A 23669-nucleotide genomic window follows, 5' to 3' on the forward strand; every position below is an offset into this window, starting at 1 on the left:
AGATGCCCAAGCCTCCTCATTTGGCTTCTCTTTATGAGGAGGAACAGTGGCTCTACTCTGAGCCTGTCCCGGATGACTGAGCTTCTCATCCTTCTCTAAGGGAGAGAGAGCCCAGACACCTTGCGGATGAAACTCATTTCGGCCACTTGCATCAGTGGTCTTGTTCTTTCGATACTTATTTCAGCTGATTCTCATCCCAATTGCTTCAAACCCAGCTGCAAACCATTCAAGTAAGGGTTAAAGATCACAGCTTGATGAAGCCAACAGAACCACATTATTTGCAAAACGCACACACGCCAAACCAGACTCCTTCAATGCCTCGTATGCACCTAAAAATTCTGCCCATAAAGGTTATGAACAGACCCAGTAACAAAGAACAGTATTGAATGAGTGCGAATCCGATTTACTGTTGGCAATGCGGACCAAACACTGACATCGGTCATACAGGGACTGAACAGCCCGTATCAGGGGGTACATTACCCTGTTTTCCCAGTGCCCCCCTTCTTTCTTTTTTGGGTTGAATGCCATAAAGGCCTAATAGGGCCGCTTCTTCAGCTTGACTGCATCCGCTGGTGTCCACCAACGAGTTCTGGGATTACTGCCACTTACTAGTTATAATAGTTTAAGAATAGTACTGAATTAAATAATAGTGATGAGACCTCTAATATTATATTATCAACAGAAACACATAACTTACAATTTTAAAAGATTGCCAAGATCCAGAAACATTTCGGGGTAGAGGCAACCTATCCTGTTGTTGGACAGGTCCCTGTAATGACAAAAAAGGCCATGGTAAAATACATTGTGTGTAGAGAGATGATGAAGTGACCTAGTATAGTACTTTATACTGTAACATAATGATGTAGCTTTATTGGTATGTAGTGTAGCAGATTTGAAGGTGCTTTCTGTATTATTGGCTGCTACTTTGCATTTGGAACTCCACCCTTTCTAAAATGTACTTCACATCCAATTTTTGAAAAATGAATGTGGACAAATAAACAGGTTCTCTGTAAAGTCCAGTTTCTCCTAATTTGCCATTCAGTCAGACAAATTTGAAAGTTCTCTTTGCATCACCAACAGATGCTTATGCTGCTTTGAAAGAATTTGACTCCAGATGTAAGGTGTAGCAATATTCACGATATTGTAAAATTAAAGTGCCTCGATATTGTTGTGGTCTTGTCTCTGTATAAAATGTTGTGCTTAAAATTTCATTTCTCATTTTGTGTTCTGTCGTGTCAAGCGGCTTTGTCAAACTGCACTTCCTACGCTTCTGCACCTGTTTTTGTTGACCGGACCTGTAGAGCAACAAAATTATCTTTAAATTCTGTTTAATCATGCTGAATTATCTTTTTATTCCTTAGAATGATTGTTTGTTTTTTGTGACTGGGTTCATTTAACATAATGTTCTTAGGGAAAATGGGCCGAGACAGTGACAGATGGTGTGTGTGATCCGTCCGTCGAGCGGAATTGACTGTAGTCTAGTTTGCGCATGCGCAGAAGCGCTGGACAGTGCAGAGCACCGGCTACACACAGCCACGCCACTTAGCCAGGCTGCTACAGCTGGGCTACTGCACTCCACTTCCTCATTAAGAGTATAAACGCACCTGATTGAATGAGTAAAATACACCGATTGGCTGACTGGCCCAGGTGACTAAAAGGCTGGGAGAGATGCAGGAGCATGACAACTTTGTGCCCTGAGTCCCTCTCAATAGTGATGGGGACGGCAGTTCTTGTGTACTGAATCATTCGAATCAGTTCATTAAAAAGATTTGTTCAAAAGATTCGTTCACCGAATCATTCAATTCTTTTTCACAAAATCATTCAAGTGCTTCCTCATTGATTTAATGATCCATCCCTGATATTCACGTTCACTCAACACATTCACCGAAGGACTATGCGTTGTTGTTGTCATGTATTGTAAAGTAGGAAAAGTGGGGAGATTTTTAATTAAAATTTTAATTAAAAAAAAAAAACTTTAGCTGAATGATCACCTACCTATCTCTCTCTCAGCAAGCTCTTGAACACCTGGCTTCCGTTGTGAGTCGTGAACATGCGCGCAGCGAGCTCAGCTACCGACCATCCTTCCGCGTCCCCTGACGTCCAGCTAGTTTCTCGCCAGCCAGCGTGACTTTTCTGCATTCCACCACAGTGGACAGCATCGCTGACACCAGCACCCGCCAGCCTGGCTTCCTGCTCACTCACCTTACTGTTATTGTCATCTGATTAGTGGAAAGCGTCTTTGAGTGTCTTGAAAAGCACTATAGAAGTTTGTGTTGTTATTATTAATATAATGAAATAAAAAGCTTTAATAATCGTATTAGAGACACAGAGGGAATGATATGTATGTGTACATAAAACATTTATTATTAATTTACATTTATTTTAAATATGTGTGCTTGTTTTCATGTGCTTGACTGACTCAACATGAGCCGTTAGCTTGAAGAAACGGCTGCTAGTGAAAGCTATCCCTGCGAGGACGTCAAGACTTGCGGTTCAAATCCCTCATGAGTACGTTCACTGCGTAGTACGTCATTCCTTGCGCAAACGAATCACTCATTGTATTAGTACATCGCTCCTTAGCGGATCACAAATGAACAAGTTCCACGAACGAATCACTCTTCACTTCTTCAGTTCTTCAGTACACCAGTACACCAGTTCCCTGAACGAATCACTCAGTTCACTTAAGTCCCTCCCCTGAATGAATCACACTTCAGTTCTTTAGTTCCTCAGTACACCAGTTCACTGAACGAATCTCTCAGTTCACTTGCACGGCGCTGCCTGTCGCTGGCTGCTCATTGGTCATTCACCGAAGTGATTGACAACGCTGGCGCATCGCAAATCACACGGCAGTACGTTTAATGAAGTCCGGCCCCCGCCTGCACGCTGGCTGCTCATTGGTCATTCGCCGATGATTCAGAAGTGAGTGACAGAACACTTCAGCAGTTCGGTTTCCACTCCCAGCCAACTCGCTTGGCTGACGGCGGCGGGTGGCGGCCAAGATAAAAGAATGAATCGTTTCATAATATGATTCGTTTCAGTTCGTTCAATAAAAATATTTGTTCTTCTGAACGAAATGTTCGCGAACGAAACAACACTACCTCTGAAGGCTACAGTGTAGCCGCTACGCCGGTCTGAGTGTCGCGTCGCAATCTATTGGGCAAGAGGCGTCTTTTTGTTCGCGCCATCTTCCGTTCCCAGCAAACACAGACCCACGGGCCGGGATCGGCTGCTAGTGGACCCCAGCTTTGTGAAGCCATATCCCGGCCGCCGCCACCGGCGACCAAAAGCTCCACGGGCCGGCGCACTTCGGGCCACCGCCGCTCCCCCTCGAAGAGATGATCTACCTAATTATTTAAGCATATTTTAACAGGAGCACTCTTTAATGGTGTACTTGTAAGTGTTTATCTCAAGTCGAAGGTCGTGAGTGAAAGAACATCACAAGGCGAGAGAATAACGATTCCGACTCCCCATTACAACACATCCCTCCGCCAATACATTACAGTAGTCCCAAAATTGAAATAATAAAATAGGACCTCCACTGCATACAATGCATAAATAAATCATCTGACATACCTTCCCTCTCTTTTCAAATGAAATATCCACATTTGAAATTAAAATATATTACACTGGCTGCTCAGAAATATAAATCATCCTACAATGTCACTAAGCTTGAGGAAAAGAAACCAAGGATGCCCATGCCTTTAAGAGTGTTCCCGCATTTATGAATTGACTTGAATTTTTGCCACTGTTGGTAGGCAGTATCCAATTTCTAATGCTATAAATGTAAAAGAATATGACAGTAAATACTGTTAAATTAGTGAGCAGAAAATTTCTCAATGTACAGTTTTGTTATTGTGAGCATAGCATGATTATTGCTGCAGCAATAATGGCGTTTTGAACGTACAGTATACGGATGTAAACATTAGATGGACAGGGATAGATTTGCACGGTAATCAGGATTTTTCGGGCCGATCAGCTAGTTTAAAAAAACGATAACCAATCACTAATCCGATCACAAGATGGAGCAATGTGTCTATTTAAATGACTTGTTCATTTACTGTATATACTTGTGTACTGTATACTGAGTCATGTATTCTAATCAGTCAGGCGATGTATTCTAATCAGTCAGGTCAAACCAACATTACTCACTGTAATTAAATTATTTTATTGTTATTTAAATTACTTCACGCACACCGAAACTTTAGAGCATGAATCGACATAACCCCAGCATGTTTACATACAACCGTTAGTGCTAGCACTAACTTGCTAGGCTACATAACGTTTTGTTGTCTGCTTGCGAGCGATATTGTATTAAAACTATGTGAACATACCTCAAGCAATCCTTGAATGAAAGTCCTCTCCCGAGCACCGGTGACCATAAGCACGCGTTTTCCCCCATTTTGTTCTTATAAATTACACGAACACACACAATGCAATCCATTGTTGTTGTCGTCGCCATGGTAACGAGTGTATCCGGTTGCGTTTGAGTTTACAAGGTAAAGCCCAGTGATCGTAAAAGACGGGATGCGGTGGTATCGGAATACAAGATTTTATTGCAGTTGTCTGACATGCAATGTGCAAGCGTGAAAGACCAAATTTGTCTTGTAGTCTGATCCATGCATTACGTGTTGTCTGTCTCAGACGTGTTGTCTGTCCCACACCGCCGACATGTTTTTTTTTTTTTAAATAACTTTATTGGCGGTCAGATATTTAAAGTACTACGTCAAAAGACACGTGACAAAGGATAAAATAAACTAGCTTTTGGATTCAAATATACTCTACACAATGGCGATGCAGAGTAAATGTTCTTTTTTTTTTTCCAATATCAATGATCGGATCGGCGAATTATGACATTAAAGCCAATCAGCATAAAATGCTAATTATAGGTCGATACCGATCAAGCCGATCAGATCGGTGTAAAGTCGAGGTAATATATGATTTGAAGATTTCTTTTTTCACAAAAGCCTGTGGAAAAACACACAGAAACTACTGAAGCCTATTGAGGAGCTAATTATCGGCGATACCGATCAGGCTGATCTGATCGATGTAAAGTCTAGTTGATTACTCCCATTCCTTGCACCTATTCATCCACTTACTAACCTTGTTTAACCTTTTCCTCATTACATAACTATTGCCAGTATACAGACGCTCAAACGTGAACATACAGAGGGGTTTGCGCGTCCGTGGATCCGTGCCCTCATGATCTGTAATTAAAGACCAGCTTTGCTGGAGCAGCTGTGGGAAAATAAGCAGAGCGCTCACATAATCACCGGTTAGGGAGCACTTAAATTAACACTTAGCTTCTCCTTCAGTTCGGAAACAGTAGTTGGCCATATGGCGTTTATTAAAAAAAGCATATAAGCATATCCATCCCTTTAAAATAACCTTTGTCAGCATATCCGGTGGGTTTAGAATTTGGTGTACAGTATCTAATACACACTACCAAACATTTGTGGTATTAGATAAATGCTGTGAGCACAACTACAAAAACAGCACTGTGTTCAGTACTATAACCATGTCCAGCTATGTTTAACGCAGTCAACTGGCTCATTTTTTAAAAAAAAATTTAATATGATTTGAAATATAAATAAAAAGAAATCATGATAAGTGGACCAGTAGCCCAAAAGGGTATAAAATCCAGTCTTAATAAATTGGCCAGCAGTATCACCCAAAGATCAGTTGTTCAAGTCCCCAAATTATAAGTTGAGTTAGCAGTTAGTTGATTTAAGAGTTAAGGGCAAAACCTGTAATTTAACTATCCAGCTCCCACATATGAATGTGTCCCTCTGTATTAACATAAACACAGGGCATTGTTTCCTCAGTAAACAATCCTTCCCTGAGAAAAGAAATTGTAGCTGCTTAACTTTGGCTTCATTTTTAAACACCACTTCAATAGCATTGGACCATACAGTAGAGGCCTTTTATTTGCTGTTGAATGAAAACATTTGGATTGTACACCAAAAGATAAATACGAGAGGTCGACATTTTAGCTTTTTATTTCAAGGTACTTACATCTGGAGCTGATAAAAAACTTAGAGCGGAGGTTATTTTATTCATTTACTGAAGGGGCCACGTAAGAAAATGTAGCGGTTGCTGAGGACCATGCCAACATGCTAACCGAAATGATGTTCCATATTAATTTAATATAGTTACATAAAGCATTAAATTGTATTGTTTTGATAAGCTGCTGCTTGTGTTGATCTGCTGTATGTTGTTACAATTGAAAAAACGTTAAACAAAATCATAAGCAGTCATATTCAGATTACATACCAACATGATATCACTATTTAATCAAAATTCACAAAAAAAACATCTACAATATGAATCAATTTTCTACAGTTCTCAAGCATGCTGAGAGCACCAATTGCTAACTCATGTTAGCGGTTCCTAATTGAGACACCCAAATCATTATCAGTGTAAATTCCGCTCTTCCCTCCACCATAGAGGAAATAAGAATGTTGCTAAGACGAGGAAACAAGCTGGAGCTTTCATACACGCAGCTCTTGCTCGTGCTCCCCTGCCCACACCCATGCACAAACACAAACATGAGACAGCCCTGTCGTTACTCCCTGTGGCGAGATGGGCAGAGGGGCTTTCAAAATAAAATCATTTATTTTAAAAAGAATAGCGCTGAGGGTATTTTACGTTCTATATTGAATCCATAACGACTTGCAAGGGCTCGTCAGAAACTGTGGATGGGCCGGATGTGGCCTGCAGGCTATACACTATACAATAAAGCCTCAGTCTGACTTAAAGGACAACAGCTTTTCACCCTACCCATTTTTCATGCAAGCAAAATTATTTCAACATGTGACGGACAAGTCTGTATTCTTGCCAAGTTGGCCTCTTACATTGATTATTTAAACAAGAAATAGCAATGAATGCGTACAAATTTGTCTCTGGTAGTTAGAGTCACTCTATATATTACAAAAGCAAAATAGAGAAGATAAAATCAACCACAGCCAATAAAACCATTTGGAATGTCCTGAAGAAGACTGAAATAACTGATCTTGTATGTAACAGACACCAAACGGGTAGATCGAGGAAAACAACTGCATTTGACAACAAACATTGCAAAGAAGTCCCCAAAACAACTGTTGATTACATCAGCAACACCCTCCGGAGGGCAGGAGTGAAAGTATCACAATCTACTGTTTGCAGAAGTCTTCAGAAACAAAAGTACAAAGGCTACACCAGAAGATGCAAACTAAGGCTGCACAATATGTCGTTTGAGCATCATTGCAACATTTTGTGCGTAATAATCACATCGCTGGATCCTGTGCAATGTTGGTATATTGATATGCAGTCAAGTCAACTCTAATATTAATAAGTCACCAGCAGAGGGACCTAGTTGGACATGCTATTATCACCGATTTTACGGTAAATTATAACCCATCAAACAACACACACTGAGCAGCCAAAAGTGTTGTATAATTATTTTTTGTATGATAACTATTAATGAGGACACAGTAAACAATTACAATTGCTGTATCTCTCTTCAGAATGTGATGAACGAATGCATGTTGCAACAGATTACATTTGGGGGGCGGGGGGTGGGGGGCATTATTGAAGGGACAAACACAACAATGTTTTGCTTAAACTAATAAACTCTAATGCATACTAATGTATATGTTAAAACAAAGGTGTAAAATAACAGATTGGTGGTTAAAATCAAATGAATAATCTTGGATATTTACTGTACTAATGAGTCTACAGCAGGGGTGTCAAACTCATTTTTGTCTCGGGCCGCATTGTAGTTATTATGATTTCCCTCAGAGGGCCGTTAGAACAGTGAAATGTTTAATCACCAAATCATATTATTACCATTACACAACAAATTGAGGGATAACTAGTTTTGAAATCAGAAGACTAGGATAATAGTTTGTTTAAGTATTATTTAAGTTACCGTGGAAGAAGGGTTTGGTAACAAAAAATGCAATATCTCAACATTATTGCTTAATATTACGACAATTTGGAATTTGGGTACAGATTTCAGCAGAAATCACAGAAGTTGACGAGCATGATTTGCTTTCGCGGGCTACATAAAATGATGTGGCGGGCCGCATCTGGCCCCCGGACCATGAGTTTGACACCTATGTTCTACAGTATAACTGAGCATGAAAATAAATTACTTTAACTTCATGTCTGACTGGACTACTACTAATAATAAAGTCCATTTAAATACAGGTAGACTTCATACAAATGACTCCGTATACTTTTGTGCTCTACTGAGCATAGTTTTTTTACAGAGGGGAAAAGGAGCTTTTTTGTGCTTTTTTGAATCATTGCAATATATATCCCAGGGTTAAGAAAATCGCAATGTGTCAGGGCTGCTGTTACAGCACCCTGAGTCCAGCCCATGTGTGTGTGTGTGTGTCATGAGTGCTTTGCAGGGTTGACGTGTTGGAGTCTAGCAGCTGCACCTTGTCATCCTAATTACACCTGACTGCTCTTAAGACGTTGTGGGACTCCAACTCATCGCCAGACTATCAACGCTCTACGCCGGTGCTCCAAGGTCTGGAAGCAGGCCCGCGCGGCCCTTCTGCCATGTCTCAGGTACAAGCCAACCGTCGCCGCATCCCTGCACCCGCTTACACGGTTGGTCAGATTAAAAAAAACTGTCCCCCCCGTTTCATTGGCCCCTATGTGATTGTGACCGTGGTAAATCCATGTGCGGTACGCCTTAAGCTCCCTGCCTCTCTTCGCATTCACCCCACCTTCCCTGTTTCCCTGATAAAACTGGTTTCTTCCAGTCCTCTGTGCCACCCCCTCCTCCTCCCTTGGTGGTCTGTGGTCAGCCTGCTTGGGCCGTGGACAGACTCCTGGATATGCGTCGCGGCATCCAGTACCTGGTTGACTGGGAGGGCTATGGTCCGGAGGAGCGGAGTTGGGTCCCTGCGCGGTTGATCCTGTGCAAGTCGTTGATCCGCAACTTCCATCGTGCCCACTCTGATTGCTTGGCTCGTGCTCCGGGTGGCGCTCGTGGGAGGGGGGTTACTGTCAGGGCTGCTGTTTCAGCACCCTGAGTCCAGCCCTTGTGTGTGTGTGTGTGTCATGAGTGCTTTGCAGGGTTGATGTGTTGGAGTCTAGCAGCTGCACCTTGTTGGAGTCTAGAAGCTGCACCTTGTCATCCTAATTACACCCGACTGCTCTTAAGATGTGGGACTCCAACTCGTCGCCAGACTATCAACGCTCTACGTCGAGTTCGTAGCCTAGCCACCTTGCCTATCTTTTTGCTTCCTGAAGACCTACTGAGTTACCTCTACCTAAGTATTGTTCTTTGTCCCCAGTCTGCCATCTGCCCTTGCTCCCTGCAAACCAGTGCTCACCTCTTGCGGCCCACCGACAACACTGACTCCAACCCTGCCAGACCAGTCCTCTTTGGAACCTTGCCAATCCCGGATTTAGTTCTCGGAGTTCCTTTGTTCGCTCCCAAGCTGCAATAAACCTTTATTCACAAAGTCACCTCCCTGTCCTCTCTGCATCTGGGTCCGACTTGCAACCTGAATCCTGACACAATGTATTTTTTTTCCCCAAAATCATACAGCTGTAATGGAAACCATAAATTAGCAGGAAGAAGACAAAGACCAGGCTGGAATTTTCCAAAAGTACAGGGATCAGCATTAAAAAATGGGAACAAAGTGTTACCCACTGAGACAATGATGAACCTTTACCAAAATAATTGGAAGGCTAAAGTTTGGAGTGAGAAATAATTTGCTCACGGTCTAAAAATTACAGTAGAATGGAGGTAATGCCTTCTGGTAGAGACTCCTTAATCTCCACTGACCTATCATATGATAGCAGCATTGAACTGGCACATGGACAGCAATGTTTTGCCAGTTCAAAGAATGAATGAAACCAAATCCTTCATAATGCAGAAAGGCAATGACTCAAAAGAAAAAAACAAAACTCATGTGCAACAAGTGGAATGTTTGACTGGTCAAGTCAATCTCCGCAGGTAAACCCTCAGAACATTTTTTGAGTAACAGGGTTGATGCAGTTTGCAACGAAATATTGAGTCTTATTCACTTTAATCTGTCTTCATGTCTATCAGTGCCAATACCTTTGCTCACCTAAACATCTATAAATCGTCTGGGTTGAGTATCAGATAAAGATTTAAATACAATGGAACAACAGCTAAAATGTTGTCATCTTATGTTTTTAAATGTTTTCAGTCTCCAGCAAAAAATAAAGGAATCGACCTCACTGTTCTAATACTTTTGGAGGGGAGTGTATATATTTCAGTTAATTTTGACATAGTAGTTAATATACTGTAATATGTTCTTGTAATCTTCTAAAGCCAGATGAGCTCTTCCGTTGTCCTCTAAAGAGGAATATTAGTAGACTTTATAATACTTACAGTCTCCTTAAAGTCAGCAGACCACGGAAGGCCCAGGGCTCCACTGTGCTTATCAGATTATTCCTCAGATCACTGGAGGACAAACAAGAAAGAGTCAGAGAAAAGAGTTAAAGAGGTGATGCAGTGGCTGTGAGCGCATGCCTTCCATGCAAATGTGACTTCATACAAATCTACAGGTTGATTTTCTTACAGTTAAATTAATAAAATTTTGCCAGCAGTGGTCAACTAATGAAAGGACTTTCTTAGGGTTCATAAAAACCAAACACGAGAAATGCTGAGTTGTATAAAGATAAACAGATCATATCATATCAAGCTCAATACATACATTATTATGTAACAGCCATTTTAAATTTTATTTTGGTTTTCAATCTTTAAAAAGTACATGCTCGCCAGACAGTCCTAACCATTTCCTGTTTGCTTAACATCCTGACCATATCCAGCTGAGAGGGAATAACACACGATGCAGTTTTATTCAAGGACTTTGTGTCGACCACCACCATCCAAAAAAAACCATTTTTTAAAATAAAACAAATAATAAAAAAAACTCCAGCACTACCAAATTCTTGCCTCTGGTTTTCTCAGCTGGCCAATGAACATTTCCTGAAACGTGTTCCTGGTTTTGTTTGAATATATACCTGTGGTCAAGTTCAATGGGAATAAAAATACATAGATGTGAACAACCAAAATTGTTTTTTTCTTAGAAAACTCACACAGGATATATTGGAGTCAGTCAAAAAAATTAAAACGGAACCAAAGGTTTGTCAAAAACAGTATATCATGTTTAACAGTATATTGTTTCAAAAAAATAAATGAAACATACAGGGATCTCGTTTGATGTGCATCCCGCGTCTGAGACCCACAAAACTTTGGAGGGACGCATAAAATACGATCAATCTGCGTCTTCGGACTAGACCCTAGAATGTGACTAAAAACAAGAGGGTGCATCCAGGTGCCCAGTCATTTGAGGAAGAAAAAAACATTTCCGCGACTTGAAAGCAGACACAGGATGGGTCGAAACCAATCATAGATAGTGAAGAGATTGGATTGGATCAGATTGGCCATATGCGCTTCTGAGTGTGTGTGCATGTGTGTGTGTGTGCGTGTGCGCGCGCGCGTGCGTTCATGCTTCTGAAATGCGGGCGCACTCATACGCTACGTTTTCTGATGGCGAGCCGGTAGCTGCAGTTACAGAGTGTTGAGCAACATTAATGGAATTACTTCCAAATCCTAACGCTATATATATATATATATATATATATATATATGTATATATATATATATATATATATATATATATATATATATATACGTATATATATCTATATATATATATATATATGTATATATATATATATATATATATATATACATATATGTATATATATATATATATACATATATGTATATATATATATATATACATATATATATATATATATATATATATACACATATACTGTACTGAGTGTCACAAGTTGCTTTACCATACAAATCTCTCTTCTTTTAATCAGTTTCTTTTTGCGGATTACCATGACAAAGGAAGTTGTGTTATTATTGTTTTTGTTTATTCGTTGTTCGTTTGTAAATGAGCTGGGGTAAAAAAACAACCAATTCTATCCAGAAAACTGTGTTATAAACATTAATTTCCGGGAATTCGGTCCCCCTTTAGACTTTTTGGACTTAAAATTATGTATTTTGGCAAAAAACGTATTTTCGAAACCATAAGGCGCACCGTATTAAAAGGTGCAGTCTCAGTTGCGGGGTCTATTTCTGTATTTAACACATACATAAGGCGCACCGTATTATTGGGCGCAGGCATGGTAAAACATATGCTAGCTTAAAACATACAGTAGCATGCATGCACGCAAAAACATACGCTAGCATGCATGCTAGCGTATGTTTTTAAAAAGGCAGAGGGAGCAAAACTGAGTTCGGTTGTACATTATTGAAGTATTCTAGAGAAAATAAACTATTCTCAGTTGAGCACAGAGGGCTAAGGCCTACTTGTATTTAAATGTACTGTAGTATTGAGCAGGTTCACACATTCACTGGCATTGGCGGCTTTTGTCAAATATCCGTGTTAACTGAGAGGGCTGGCAGTGATTAATAGTATTGCCAGATTAAAGTTTAATCTTACTTTTCTTCTTTTATTTTGCTTTGTTGTACTCTGCTATCTGCAGACAGGGTGGCATTGCAAATGAAAATCTGTTTTAGTCTGAAACTGTACATCAAGCAAGAATGGGAAAGAATTCCACCGACAAAGCTTCAACAATTAGGGTCATCAGTTCCCAAATGTTTATTGAATGTTGTTTTTCTATATTTTTATAGATTATTTTCTACTGAAGCTATTATAAACTGTCAGAACAATAAATCTGAGGGGAAAGGAGAAATTTGTTCTGGTTTTCACGTCTATGTTTTATTTTTTGCTGTATTTTTTTCATACCACAATATATAGTGGGAGGAAAAAAGTTAAAGAACCCTGAGGAAAATTTGGTCTGATCTTTATCAAAATCACAAGAATAAACAGTCTGCTTCAACTAATGCCACACAAACAATCACAGTGGAACCTCGGTTTACGAACAATTTTTTCGAAAGAAAAATTACCTCAGATTACGTATTATTTTGGGTTTTCGAACAGTCTTGGCATGGAACTTTCAGAACTTTGTGCTTTTTTCACGCCACAAAACATTGGTTCCATTACACGTTGACTGGTCATCATGAGGTTAACAGCGGGCGGTTGCAGTACATAAAAGACCAACTGTCAACTCAACTCTGCAATAGCAGACAAAATATTTAAAGTTCAAACTGATAAACTTGATTGTTTTTAGCAAATAATCATTAACTTCGAATTTTATGGTTGAAACACGTTCCAAAAACGCTGGGATAGGGTCATGTTTACCACTGTGTTCCATTACCTTTTCTTTTAACAACATTCAATAAACGTTTGGGAACTGAAGACACTAATTGTTGAAGCTTTGTAGATGGAATTCTTTCCCATTCTTGCTTGATGTACAGCTTCAGCTGTTCAACAGTCCGGGGTCTCTGTTGTCATATTTTACGCTTCATAATGCGCCACACATTTTCAATGGGAGACAGGCCTGGAATGCAGGCACACCAGTCAAGTACCCACACTCATTTACAACAAAACCACGCTGTTGTAACACGTGCAGAATGTGGTTTGGCATTGTCTTGTTGAAATAAGCAGGGGCGTCCATGAAAAAGAAGTTGCTTGCCGATGTGGTGATATCCTTTACACATGGATGTCGGTTTTTGATGCAGTGCCGCCTGAGGGAGCGAAGGTCACGGGCATTCAATGTTGGTTTTCGGCCTTGCAAGCAAGAATGGGAAAGAATTCTACCTACAAAGCTTCAACAATTAGTGTCCTCAGTTCCCAAACGTTTATTGAATGTTGTTAAAAGAAAAGGTGATGTACCACAGTGGTAAACATGACCCTGTCCCAGCTTTTTTGGAACGTGTTGCAGCCATAACATTCTAATGTAATGATTATTTGCTAAAAACAATAAAGTTGATCAGTTTGAACATTAAATATCTTGTCTTTGTACTGTATTCAATTAAATATAGGTTTTCTGTAGTGTTCCTGAGCCGATGCGGTGATATCCTTTACACATTGATGTCGGTTTTTGATGCAGTGCCGCCTGAGGGAGAGAAGGTCACGTGCATTCAATGTTGGTTTTCGGCCTTGCAAGCAAGAATGGGAAAGAATTCTACCTACAAAGCTTCAACAATTAGTGTCCTTTGTTCCCAAACGTTTATTGAATATTGTTAAAAGAAAAGGTGATGTACCACAGTGATAAACATGACCCTGTCCCAGCTTTTTTGGAACGTGTTGCAGCCATAACATTCTAATTTAATGATTATTTGCTAAAAACAATAAACTTGATCAGTTTGAACATTAAATATCTTGTCTTTGTAGTGTATTCAATTAAATATAGGTTGAACATTATTTGAAAATCATTGTATTCTGTTTTTATTTATGTTTAACACAATGTCCCAACTTCATTGGAATTGGGGTTGTATATTCATAATGTATAATTTGCCTGTCGATGAAAAAGCAAAGCTTGTGACCAGAATGTATGCAAGGTAGATCCCTCGCTCGGTACGTTCAAAAATGAATGGAGCTTGCAGCTTCCTTTCAAATACCCACACGTTCCCTTTAATTCTCGCCAGCATCCTCTCTCTTTAACAAGTTGCTTCTTCCTTAACTCTTAAATCTATCTTTTTATGGTTTAAGAAATGTGATCAAGTACAATATATTGTATATACAGCATCAAACGCCTATACAGGCTCACTGTTGAGGTCATCCATATATGCAATCGCTATTTGGGATGGACATCACGTTCCATAGGTGTAGCCTACCCTTCCCGTGATGCAGGAGCCAATCATGTTGAAGGTTGTGGGATTTCTAAGAATGTCTGCGAAATGGAGCGTTCCCTTTCAGGGTGTTTCGTCTTTTGTAAAAGTGTTTCTGCTTTTGTTAGTGTTTTCTGAAAAGTAAAAGTGTTTCGGTTTTTGTTAACTTGTTTTCTGAAAAGTAAAAGTGTTTCGGCTTTTGTTAACTTATTTTCTGAAAAGTAAAAGTGTTTCGGCTTTTGTTAATTTGTTTTCTGAAATGTAGAAGTTTTTTGGCTTTTGTGCATTTGTTTTCTTAAATGTAAAAGTTTTTCACAATGAGTTTTTTTTTTTTTGCACTTCCAGGCCACCGTACTTATAAGCTCTATCAGTCTTAACCCTCTCTACCTCCTTGTATGCGTGTGTGTGTGTGTGTGTGTGTTTACTGCCGCCCCCAGCCTCCCTCTGCTCAGCTGGGAAGGAGGAAAACAAAGGCTGCTCACTCTCCTTATTAAGATCAAAGAGGATGATTGTTTACCGTGTGACCGTCTGGTCTTTGCAAGCAGCCAATCATATTGCAGCGCCCCCAATCCCCCACAGAAAAAGGCTAATTACCGGAAATGTACACTGAAGCGGTCATTGAAACAGCAGTATACCATCAACATGGTAATCTGCCCATGCCTACTTCATATCATATTAATGTTTTTTTATCCTGTTTTTAGACTTAAATTCTGACACGTGACGTGATAAGGATAACCTTAGGGACTCACACTGGTCACACAATCGTAACCGGCAGAACGATGTGGCCTTCAGAGACTCTCTTTACTCTCATCAATCATCTCCCAAGGAGCCGCTTTCACACAGAGGCTGAACACAATTCATTTCATCAGAGGAAACAAGAGCTAAACATTTGAAAAGATGCCTCATCAGGCCTTTGACATCGAGTTTGCAGACTGAACAATTGCAGATGCCAGACCCTACATTGTGAGACTTTTTCTGCACCAAGGTGTCCAGTTACTTAACCTAGCTGCTGTTTTAAAAAATAATAATAATAAAGGATAAAACATGTTTTTTAAATTTAAAATTAATTAATTTTGAACAGGAGTATTTTTTAAGCTATGTGAGAAGTAAAAATAAAACATGATCTGCTTCACATAGATTCTTCACAAGAGCCCAGACAATGAGTTTTGTGTGATGGGAACCCATAATGAAATGGCAAAACTAACTGACCAGGGAACAGTGACAAGCTTTGTTCCTGCTTTGCCACCGTGGGACCCACTGAAAGTAACAGCTTGGGTCCATATTAGAGGGTAGGGGTGTGGGGGATTGAGCCCATTATCTAATACACAGAGACCCTTTATTATTACTGATGATTATACAATTAAGGCTATATAATAATTGTGAATTTAGGTTGAAGTTGAATACCAACTATACTGAACTCAACTATGTCCATGGATTGAATACACTTGGACCCTCCTTTCAAATGAGGGCCGAAATATGAAAACATTTCTGTCATGAAAAGAACAGAGGATAGGACCCAAAAATGCACGACTCCAAAACAAATGGACAGTTTAAAAAAGAGAGGATTAATATACAGGTAGAGGTCGGTACACAGGCAGGCAATCCAAAAAAAAGGCAACAGTTTCCAAAATGTGAGGCAAAAAGGCAAGGTCGGTAAACGGAACAGGGTCTAGTCTTACTGTGAGTCGGTGACGTGGAAACAAGGAATGCTTGAACGCGACGACAAGGTACAACAAACTGGCGACTAGAAAGAAGGAGACACGAGGTTAAATGCAAGGGGTAATTAGGGTGAACGAGGCACAGGTGGTGAAGATGCTCTCAGGAGCAGGTGTGTACGAGACAGGGGGAAAACAACAACCGGAACACACACCCATGACAGTACCCCCCCCCCCCCTTAACGGCCGGTCCCAGACGGCCCCGGAGCCCCTGGATACGCAACGTGGAAGTCCCGAATGACCGAATCATCCACAATAAACACAGACGGCACCCAAGAACGTTCTTCAGGCCCGTAGCCCTCCCAGTCCACCAGATACGACAACAGCCGCCCCACAGTGAAGACAGGGCCCCCATCCACGAAACGGGGGGGAGGAGGGGGCCTGGAAGGGAATCCCGGGAAGGCTTGAGCAGGCTGACGTAAAAAACTGGGTGGACCCACATCGGCCTTGGGAGCCTAAGCTTCACGGTGACAGGGTTGATGATCTTTGTGATGGGTAAGGGCCCAACGAACCTGGGAGCAAGCTTCCTGGACTCAACCAGGAGTGGAATATGCTTTGTGGAGAGCCAAACTCGCTGACCCACTTTGTAGTTCGGGGCCGGTGTCCTCCTACAGTCCGCTGCGGTTTTGTAGGATCATCCCTGGCGCAGCAGCATCTGGCGGGCTCGCTCCCAGGTCCTCCTGCAGCGTCTCACCAAGGTCAATGCCGCTGGAACTGTGGACTCTGGGGCTATGGCAGGAAATAGCGATGGTTGGTAACCATGCACAACGTGAAAAGGCGATAGAACAGTGGAATCAGAGGGGAGGGAATTATGAGAGAATTCGACCCAAACCAGTTTCTGAGACCGGGATCGTGGCTCCTGTGAAGCGAGACATCGGAGCCCAGTCTCCAGGTCCTGGTTCAGCCTCTCGGTTTGTCCGTTGGTTTCAGGGTGAAACCCAGATGACAGACTGACAGTAGCACCTATGATATTGCAAAACTCCTTCCAAAATTGCAAAATGAATTGGGGACCCCTATCGGATACCACATTCTTGGGGAAACCATGGAACTTGAATACCTGGTGTATCATTAAATCGGCAGTGTCTGTAGCTGAGGGGAGTTTTGGAAGTGCAATGAAGTGTGCCATTTTAGAGAACATGTCCACAACTGTGAGAATGGTGGTATTTCCTTTCGAGGCCGGTAATCCCGTCACAAAGTCTACAGAGATGTCTGATCAAGGACGTTTTGGGGTCGCAACTCCCCAGAAGGACGTTTACGAGAGGACTTGTTAACAGCACATAACTGGCAAGCATTGACAGAATTGGTAACATCCCTTCTAACATTGGGCCACCAAAAGCGCTGTTCAACCACAGATTGAGTCTTGGCAATGCCTGGATGACATGCAGTCCGGTTAGTGTGAGCCCAGTGGATGACTCTTCCCCTTAAGGTCGGAACCACATAAAACCTGTTTTCAGGGCAATTTTCAGGGCTTAGAGTGTTCTTCAGAGCCTCCTTTACCGCTGTCTCAATGTCCCAAACAAAAGCAGAAATGAAACATGACTGGTGCAAAATGGTTTTAGGGTCAGACAAAGAATTCTCTCCGTAGAAAATGAACAATAAAGCATCTGGCTTACCATTTTTAGAACCAGGTCGGTAGGATAACGTGAAATTGTATCTAGTGAAGAACAGAGCCCATCTAGCCTGCCTCGCATTTAATCTCTTAGCAGACTTAAGATATTCCAGGTTCTTGTGATCTGTCCATACTAAAAACGGAGTATGCGCCCCCTCTAACCAGTGCCTCCATTCCACCAAAGCCACCTTGACTGCCAGCAGTTCACGGTCACCACTGTCATCATTTCTCTCGGCTGGGGTCAGTTTTTTGGAGAGATAAGCACAAGGATGTAATTTACCATCCATAAGACATTTCAGGGAGAGCACTGCTCCTATACCGGCATTAGACGCATCAACTTCTACGACAAACTGCTGTTTGAGATCTGGCAAAGTGAGGATGGGAGCGGAGGTAAAGCTTGATTTAAGTTTCTGAAAAGCTGTCTGACAAAGCGGGTTCCATACGAAAGGTCTGTGTGGTGAGGTAAGATCATGCAAAGGCGAGGCTAAAGAACTGAAATTCCTAATGAACTTTCTGTAGAAATTTGCGAACCCTAAGAACCTTTGTACGTCTTTGCGTGATGTGGGAGTGGGCCAATTAGTCACTGCATCAATTTTGCAAGGGTCCATTTTGATTTCACCTGGAGCCAGCATGAACCCCAGAAAAGAAACGGATGCCTTGTGGAACTCACATTTCTCAGCCTTGACGTAAGGTTCGTTCTGTAGTAACTGCTGCAACACAGAGCGGACATGAATGATGTGAGTCTCCTCATCCGTGGAGAATATCAAAATATCGTCCAAATATACAAAAACGTACACATTCAACATGTCACGCAAGACATCATTTACAAATTTCTGGAATTCAGCTCGAGCGTTAGTTAGTCCAAAAGGCATCACTAAATACCCGTAATGTCCTGTTGGTGTGTTGAATGCTGTTTTCCATTCATCCCCCTCCCTTATCCTGACGAGATCATATGCATTTCTTATGTCGAGTTTGGTGAAAACCTTGGCTCCCTCCAGGAACTCAAAGGCAGTGGAGATGAGAGGAAGTGGGTACCTGTTTTTCACGGTTATGTCGTTGTGACCCCGGTAATCGATACAGGGTCGCAGAGTCTTGTCCTTCTTGTCCACAAAGAAAAATCCGGCTCCCGCAGGGGATGAAGACGGGCGAATAATCCCGGCTGCCAGCGATTCATCCACATACTCCTTCATAGCCTTGTGTTCCGGCCCTGAAAGAGAGAATAACCTCCCTCGTGGGAGTGTGGTTCCAGGCAGCAAGTCAACTGCACAGTCATAAGGTCTGTGGGGTGGAAGGGATTTGGCCTTGGACTTGGAGAAAATGTCTTTAATGTCCTGGTAACAAGTGGGCACTTGAGATAAATCAGGATGCCCTGATGGGGTCTTTGAATTGTCATTTGAAACATAGCCCTGAACATCACATGGAGGCTTGAAACAGTTCTGGGCGCAATTACTGCACCATGACATAACCTGCCCAGAGGACCAGTCAATGTGGGGCTTGTGTAATTTCAACCATGGGTTTCCTAAAATAAGGTCATGATTCATGGCGTCAAAAACATGAAAACTAATGTGTTCCGAGTGGGAATCAATCAATTAATGCAGGTGTTTGAATTTCTTGATCAGGAGAGCATCGTGTCACTTTAGGAAGAACCCGGGTAGGGTGTTCCTTAATGAAATTTAGACTCACCGCTCCCGTGCCCTTGCTACCGGCACCGGCAACCTTGACGTGACAGTTGCTCACGGAATGACCCAACTGGCCACAGTAGAAGCACCGCCCTTCCCTCAGCCGGCGTTGACGTTCCTCAGGGAGAGACGGAACCTGCTCAGTTGCATGGGTTCATCCGTGGTGATGCTAGCCAGTGGGTTGAGACCGGAAACAGGGTATCTGCCTTGGTTTGACTGGTCACCGAGGCTCGTCCTCCAAGTGCGCGGTGACGCAGCCCTCCGCCGAACTCCGTCCAGCTCGCGATCCAAAAGCCTCTTGTCAATCTTTACGGCGAGAGCGATGAGAGTGTGCAAGTCGGTCGGCAGGTCTAGCGGGACCAAATGATCCTTGTATAGTCCTTGAAAAAAATGCATCAAGCAGTGCCCTATTATTCCACTGACTCTCAGCTGCTAGAATGTGAAACTCAATCGCATAATCTGACACCCTGCTCTTGCCTTGTTGTAAGGTGACAAGGGAGCGAGCTGCCTCACGATCTGGTGTGGAAAACAGAACAATTTGCTCCATAGTCTTTACGAAAAAAGCCCACGAATGACACGCGGCGGAATTGCGGCTCCATTAAGCAATAGCCCACGCCTCCGCACGACCAGTCAGGTGGGAAATGACGAAAGCGATTTTTGCCCGCTCGTGGGGAAGGCAGCTGCCTGCAGCTCAAAGTGGAGTTCGCACTGAGTGATGAACATCTTAATATTCCCAGAATCTCCAGAGTACCTCTCCGGTCGAGAGAGCTGTGGGCAGACAGCAGCGGAGGTGGCAGGTGGTTGCATGGTAACTGCTTCACATGAAAACGTTGGTACCGTGGTGGCATCAGGTGTTGTGCCAACTGGTTCCTTCTTCTGAATCATTTTCATAAGAACTTCAAACTGTGAGGCCACCTGTCTCATCATATTGTCCTGCTGGTCTGACAGTCCCTCTAGATAAAGGTGGAGGGCAGCAAACTGCTCATCCTGCTTCGAGAGGCGTTGACCCTGCGGTTGAAGGGCTTCGCGCACCGGGTCTGAGTCTGCTGGGTCCATGTTCTGGCCAATTCGTTCTGTCATGAACGGAACAGAGGATAGGACCCAAAAATGCATGACTCCAAAACAAATGGACAGTTTAAAAAAGAGAGGTTTAATATACGGGCAGAGGTCGGTACACAGGCAGGCCATCCAAAAAAGGCAACAGTATCCAAAACGTGAGGCAAAAAGGCAAGGTCGGTAAACAGAACAGGGTCTAGTCTTACTGTGAGTCGGTGACGTGGAAACAAGGAATGCTGGAACGCGACGACAAGGAGCAACGAACTGGTGACTAGAAAGAATGAGACACGTGGTTAAATGCAAGGGGTAATAAGGGTTAAAGAGACACAGGTGGTGAAGATGCTCTCAGGAGCAGGTGATTACGAGACATGGGGAAAACAACAACCGGAACACACACCCATGACAATTTCAGCACTCACAAAAGAGATTGTTCTTGTAAAGTACAACTCAAGCAAGATTAAGAGATAAAATTGGTTGTTTATTAATCACGTCTTGATGTAATTGAGGCATGAGATGCAGTACTTAGGTGTGGTGCAAATCAATCATCCATTCATCCATCCATCCATCCTTCCATCCATCCATGTCAATCTTTCTAGCTAGCCATCTCAAGTTTGTTGTTTTAATGAAGTCTGACCTCTAATGAGGTATCAAATGAAATATATCAAATTATTTGACATTTTCATTTGTTTCTTGTATCTCCATAAAAAATGTAAGCTATCTAGTTAGATACATTCGTGTGTTGACATTCAACTAAAATAAATCTAGTCATGCTGCCAGTCCATTGAAACAGTATCAGAATATCCCACCAGGTCTGTTTGCTATTAAAGAACCCAAGCAATGTGAGTCCACAGTAGTAGGATGAATTGTGCAATCACACACACATGGACTATTAAAACTGTCAATTCCCTCTGATGCTGTCATGCAACTAGCCAAGCACATGAGTCCAATGTGCCAGACCAAGAAACAGTTGGCAGTCAGTTTGTTCATTGAGCGTACCTGGCCTGGCATCAAGTGCATTGACAAATCTATCCAAATGCTTCATACAGCAGAACATAGGAGTAGAGTGCCAAGAAAAAGAGATGGGAAAAAAGATCCCCTGCTTTGTGTGGTGTCACCTAGAACAACCCTTGGTCTAAGAGCTCTTTGATGCATTCATCACTCTTATTTTATCCAGCTTTGTGTTCCTTATTCGGTGTTGCCATTTTGTGGGTGAAGTTTTAACTCTGATGGACGGATGCTCTTCCTGACTCAGACCACTCCTATTTATCTGGGCTTTGGACCAGCACTGAGTTGTGCTGGCTTGCACCCCAGAGACTAGATAAAAAGCATATGGCACCTGGTATTCCCAGTTGGTCTCCGATCTTGCTATTAACCAGGCCTGACCCTGCTTAGCTTTTGAGAACAGACGAGATTTGGCGTTCTTAGAGATGAATGGCCGTGAGATGTATTTGTCACTCTATGGTTCAAAAAGCTAGAGGAATGAGTGTTAAAAGATTAAACTGGGAAGGTCCACCTTGAGAACCACCTGGTGTCAACATCCCCAGTTCTTAAACACAGCAAGCGGCTAGTGCAAGAAGCTATCATAGCAGTGTACATCCTCACTAACGGCTACTTCATGTCAAACAGCACTTCACATCCACCACATATATTTCTCAAGTACACAACACTCACAGATGACTCCAACTCAAAGTCATTAAAAAGCTGGTCGATAGCAAATCCTAACTAATAAACAGGAAGGAGAACATAAAATAGGAGGAAGAAAGGTTACCAGAATACAACCACGAAGATAAACTAAACATTGCTGAACTGAACTCCCGTTTCAGACGTCCACATCGCTACTGGCGATCATGTCTGATTTGCATGGCGTTGCATTACTTTTAATGCTGGTTTAAGGTACTTATGAGTCCGCTTACTTCCCAGGCATATTCTATAGTCTCTTATTCTTAGCACTCGAATAACCACAAAAAAAGGAAAAAGCCACAAAAACACACACACATAGACACAGACACCCATAGACACACACACACACACACAGTTAATCCGCCTGATTTACATTGAGGAAGCCTAGTGAGGTTTGCTAACATCTCATCTCTGAGATCATATTTAAAATACTTTAAATAAGTCCACATTGGAGTAATAAAAGCTTTGACTATTGATTCTGTAGCGTCTGTGGGATTGTATTTAACCTGAAAAGTATTTGTGTAGTCAGAGGGCACTGATGTTGGACAAGACATCTTATCTTCCAATCTCTGCTCTAGTTGATGAAGGTGTTTAGTGTTGATGTTTGATGATGGGGTTGAGGTCAGGGTGCTCAAATTCTCCACACCAAACTAATGCAACCATAGCTTTATGTGGCATAGTGATGCTAAGAATTATGATTCAGGGGGAACTAAGTGGTTGAGGCCATCCTTAATTGATGAATTAATAAAGACAAGTCTCTCAACATTTTTTATCATACTTATTACTTGCACTTATGTAAGTGCAAATCCATAGAATATCTCTACCATGACTGACTTAAGAGTAAAAGAATACAAATCCAGTCTTATTTCCTCGTTATCTCCAAATGTCAGTGTCACCATCCAACCAGGTATGGGGGCCTCCATAGAGGTGAAAGCAATCAAGTGCTGACTTCAAGGGGCAGGCGTGAGTAGTAGCACAGACGTCATAGATTTCATCATCAGGCTGATCCTGTGAAGCCTCCTAGGACATTACATAAAGTGTCATATTCGTTGAGTAGGTTTGCAGACTGTCAAACCTCGAAGATTTTTGCACTACTTTAGACCTTTATATGACCCTTTATATTATCTATTTTAAGACATTTACTGTAACAATTGAGGTTAAGCACTCGGGCTGAAGGGGGAAACCTTCTGGCAATCCTC

The 23669-nt window shown here is 41.9% G+C and overlaps 1 protein-coding gene and 1 long non-coding RNA gene across 4 annotated transcripts in view; one reads left to right on the forward strand and one right to left on the reverse strand.

Annotated features, from left to right (window-relative positions):
- Positions 1–23669, reverse strand: part of LOC133485514 (adhesion G protein-coupled receptor A3) — a 230774-nt gene that overhangs the window by 172986 nt on the left and 34119 nt on the right. Inside the window, exons 1-3 of one of the 3 annotated variants that reach the window (XM_061789330.1) lie at positions 16411–16617; positions 10361–10432; positions 698–769 (exon numbers count right to left, since the gene is read on the reverse strand). In XM_061789330.1, coding sequence (XP_061645314.1) covers positions 698–729 — 32 coding nt within the window. In that variant the 5' untranslated portion in view covers positions 730–769; positions 10361–10432; positions 16411–16617. Of the gene's footprint in view, positions 1–697; positions 770–1995; positions 3607–10360; positions 10433–16410; positions 16618–23669 lie in introns of those variants that run through there. The other 2 variants (XM_061789329.1, XM_061789331.1) reach the window with 2 other exon arrangements.
- On the forward strand, positions 8373–9442 carry LOC133486043 (uncharacterized). The gene is made up of 3 exons (XR_009790893.1): positions 8373–8556; positions 8754–9203; positions 9291–9442. It is a non-coding gene; the product is annotated as an uncharacterized LOC133486043 (long non-coding RNA).

This window comes from Phyllopteryx taeniolatus, chromosome 11, assembly GCF_024500385.1.
Source record: "Phyllopteryx taeniolatus isolate TA_2022b chromosome 11, UOR_Ptae_1.2, whole genome shotgun sequence".
NCBI classification, from domain to species: Eukaryota; Metazoa; Chordata; class Actinopteri; order Syngnathiformes; family Syngnathidae; genus Phyllopteryx; species Phyllopteryx taeniolatus.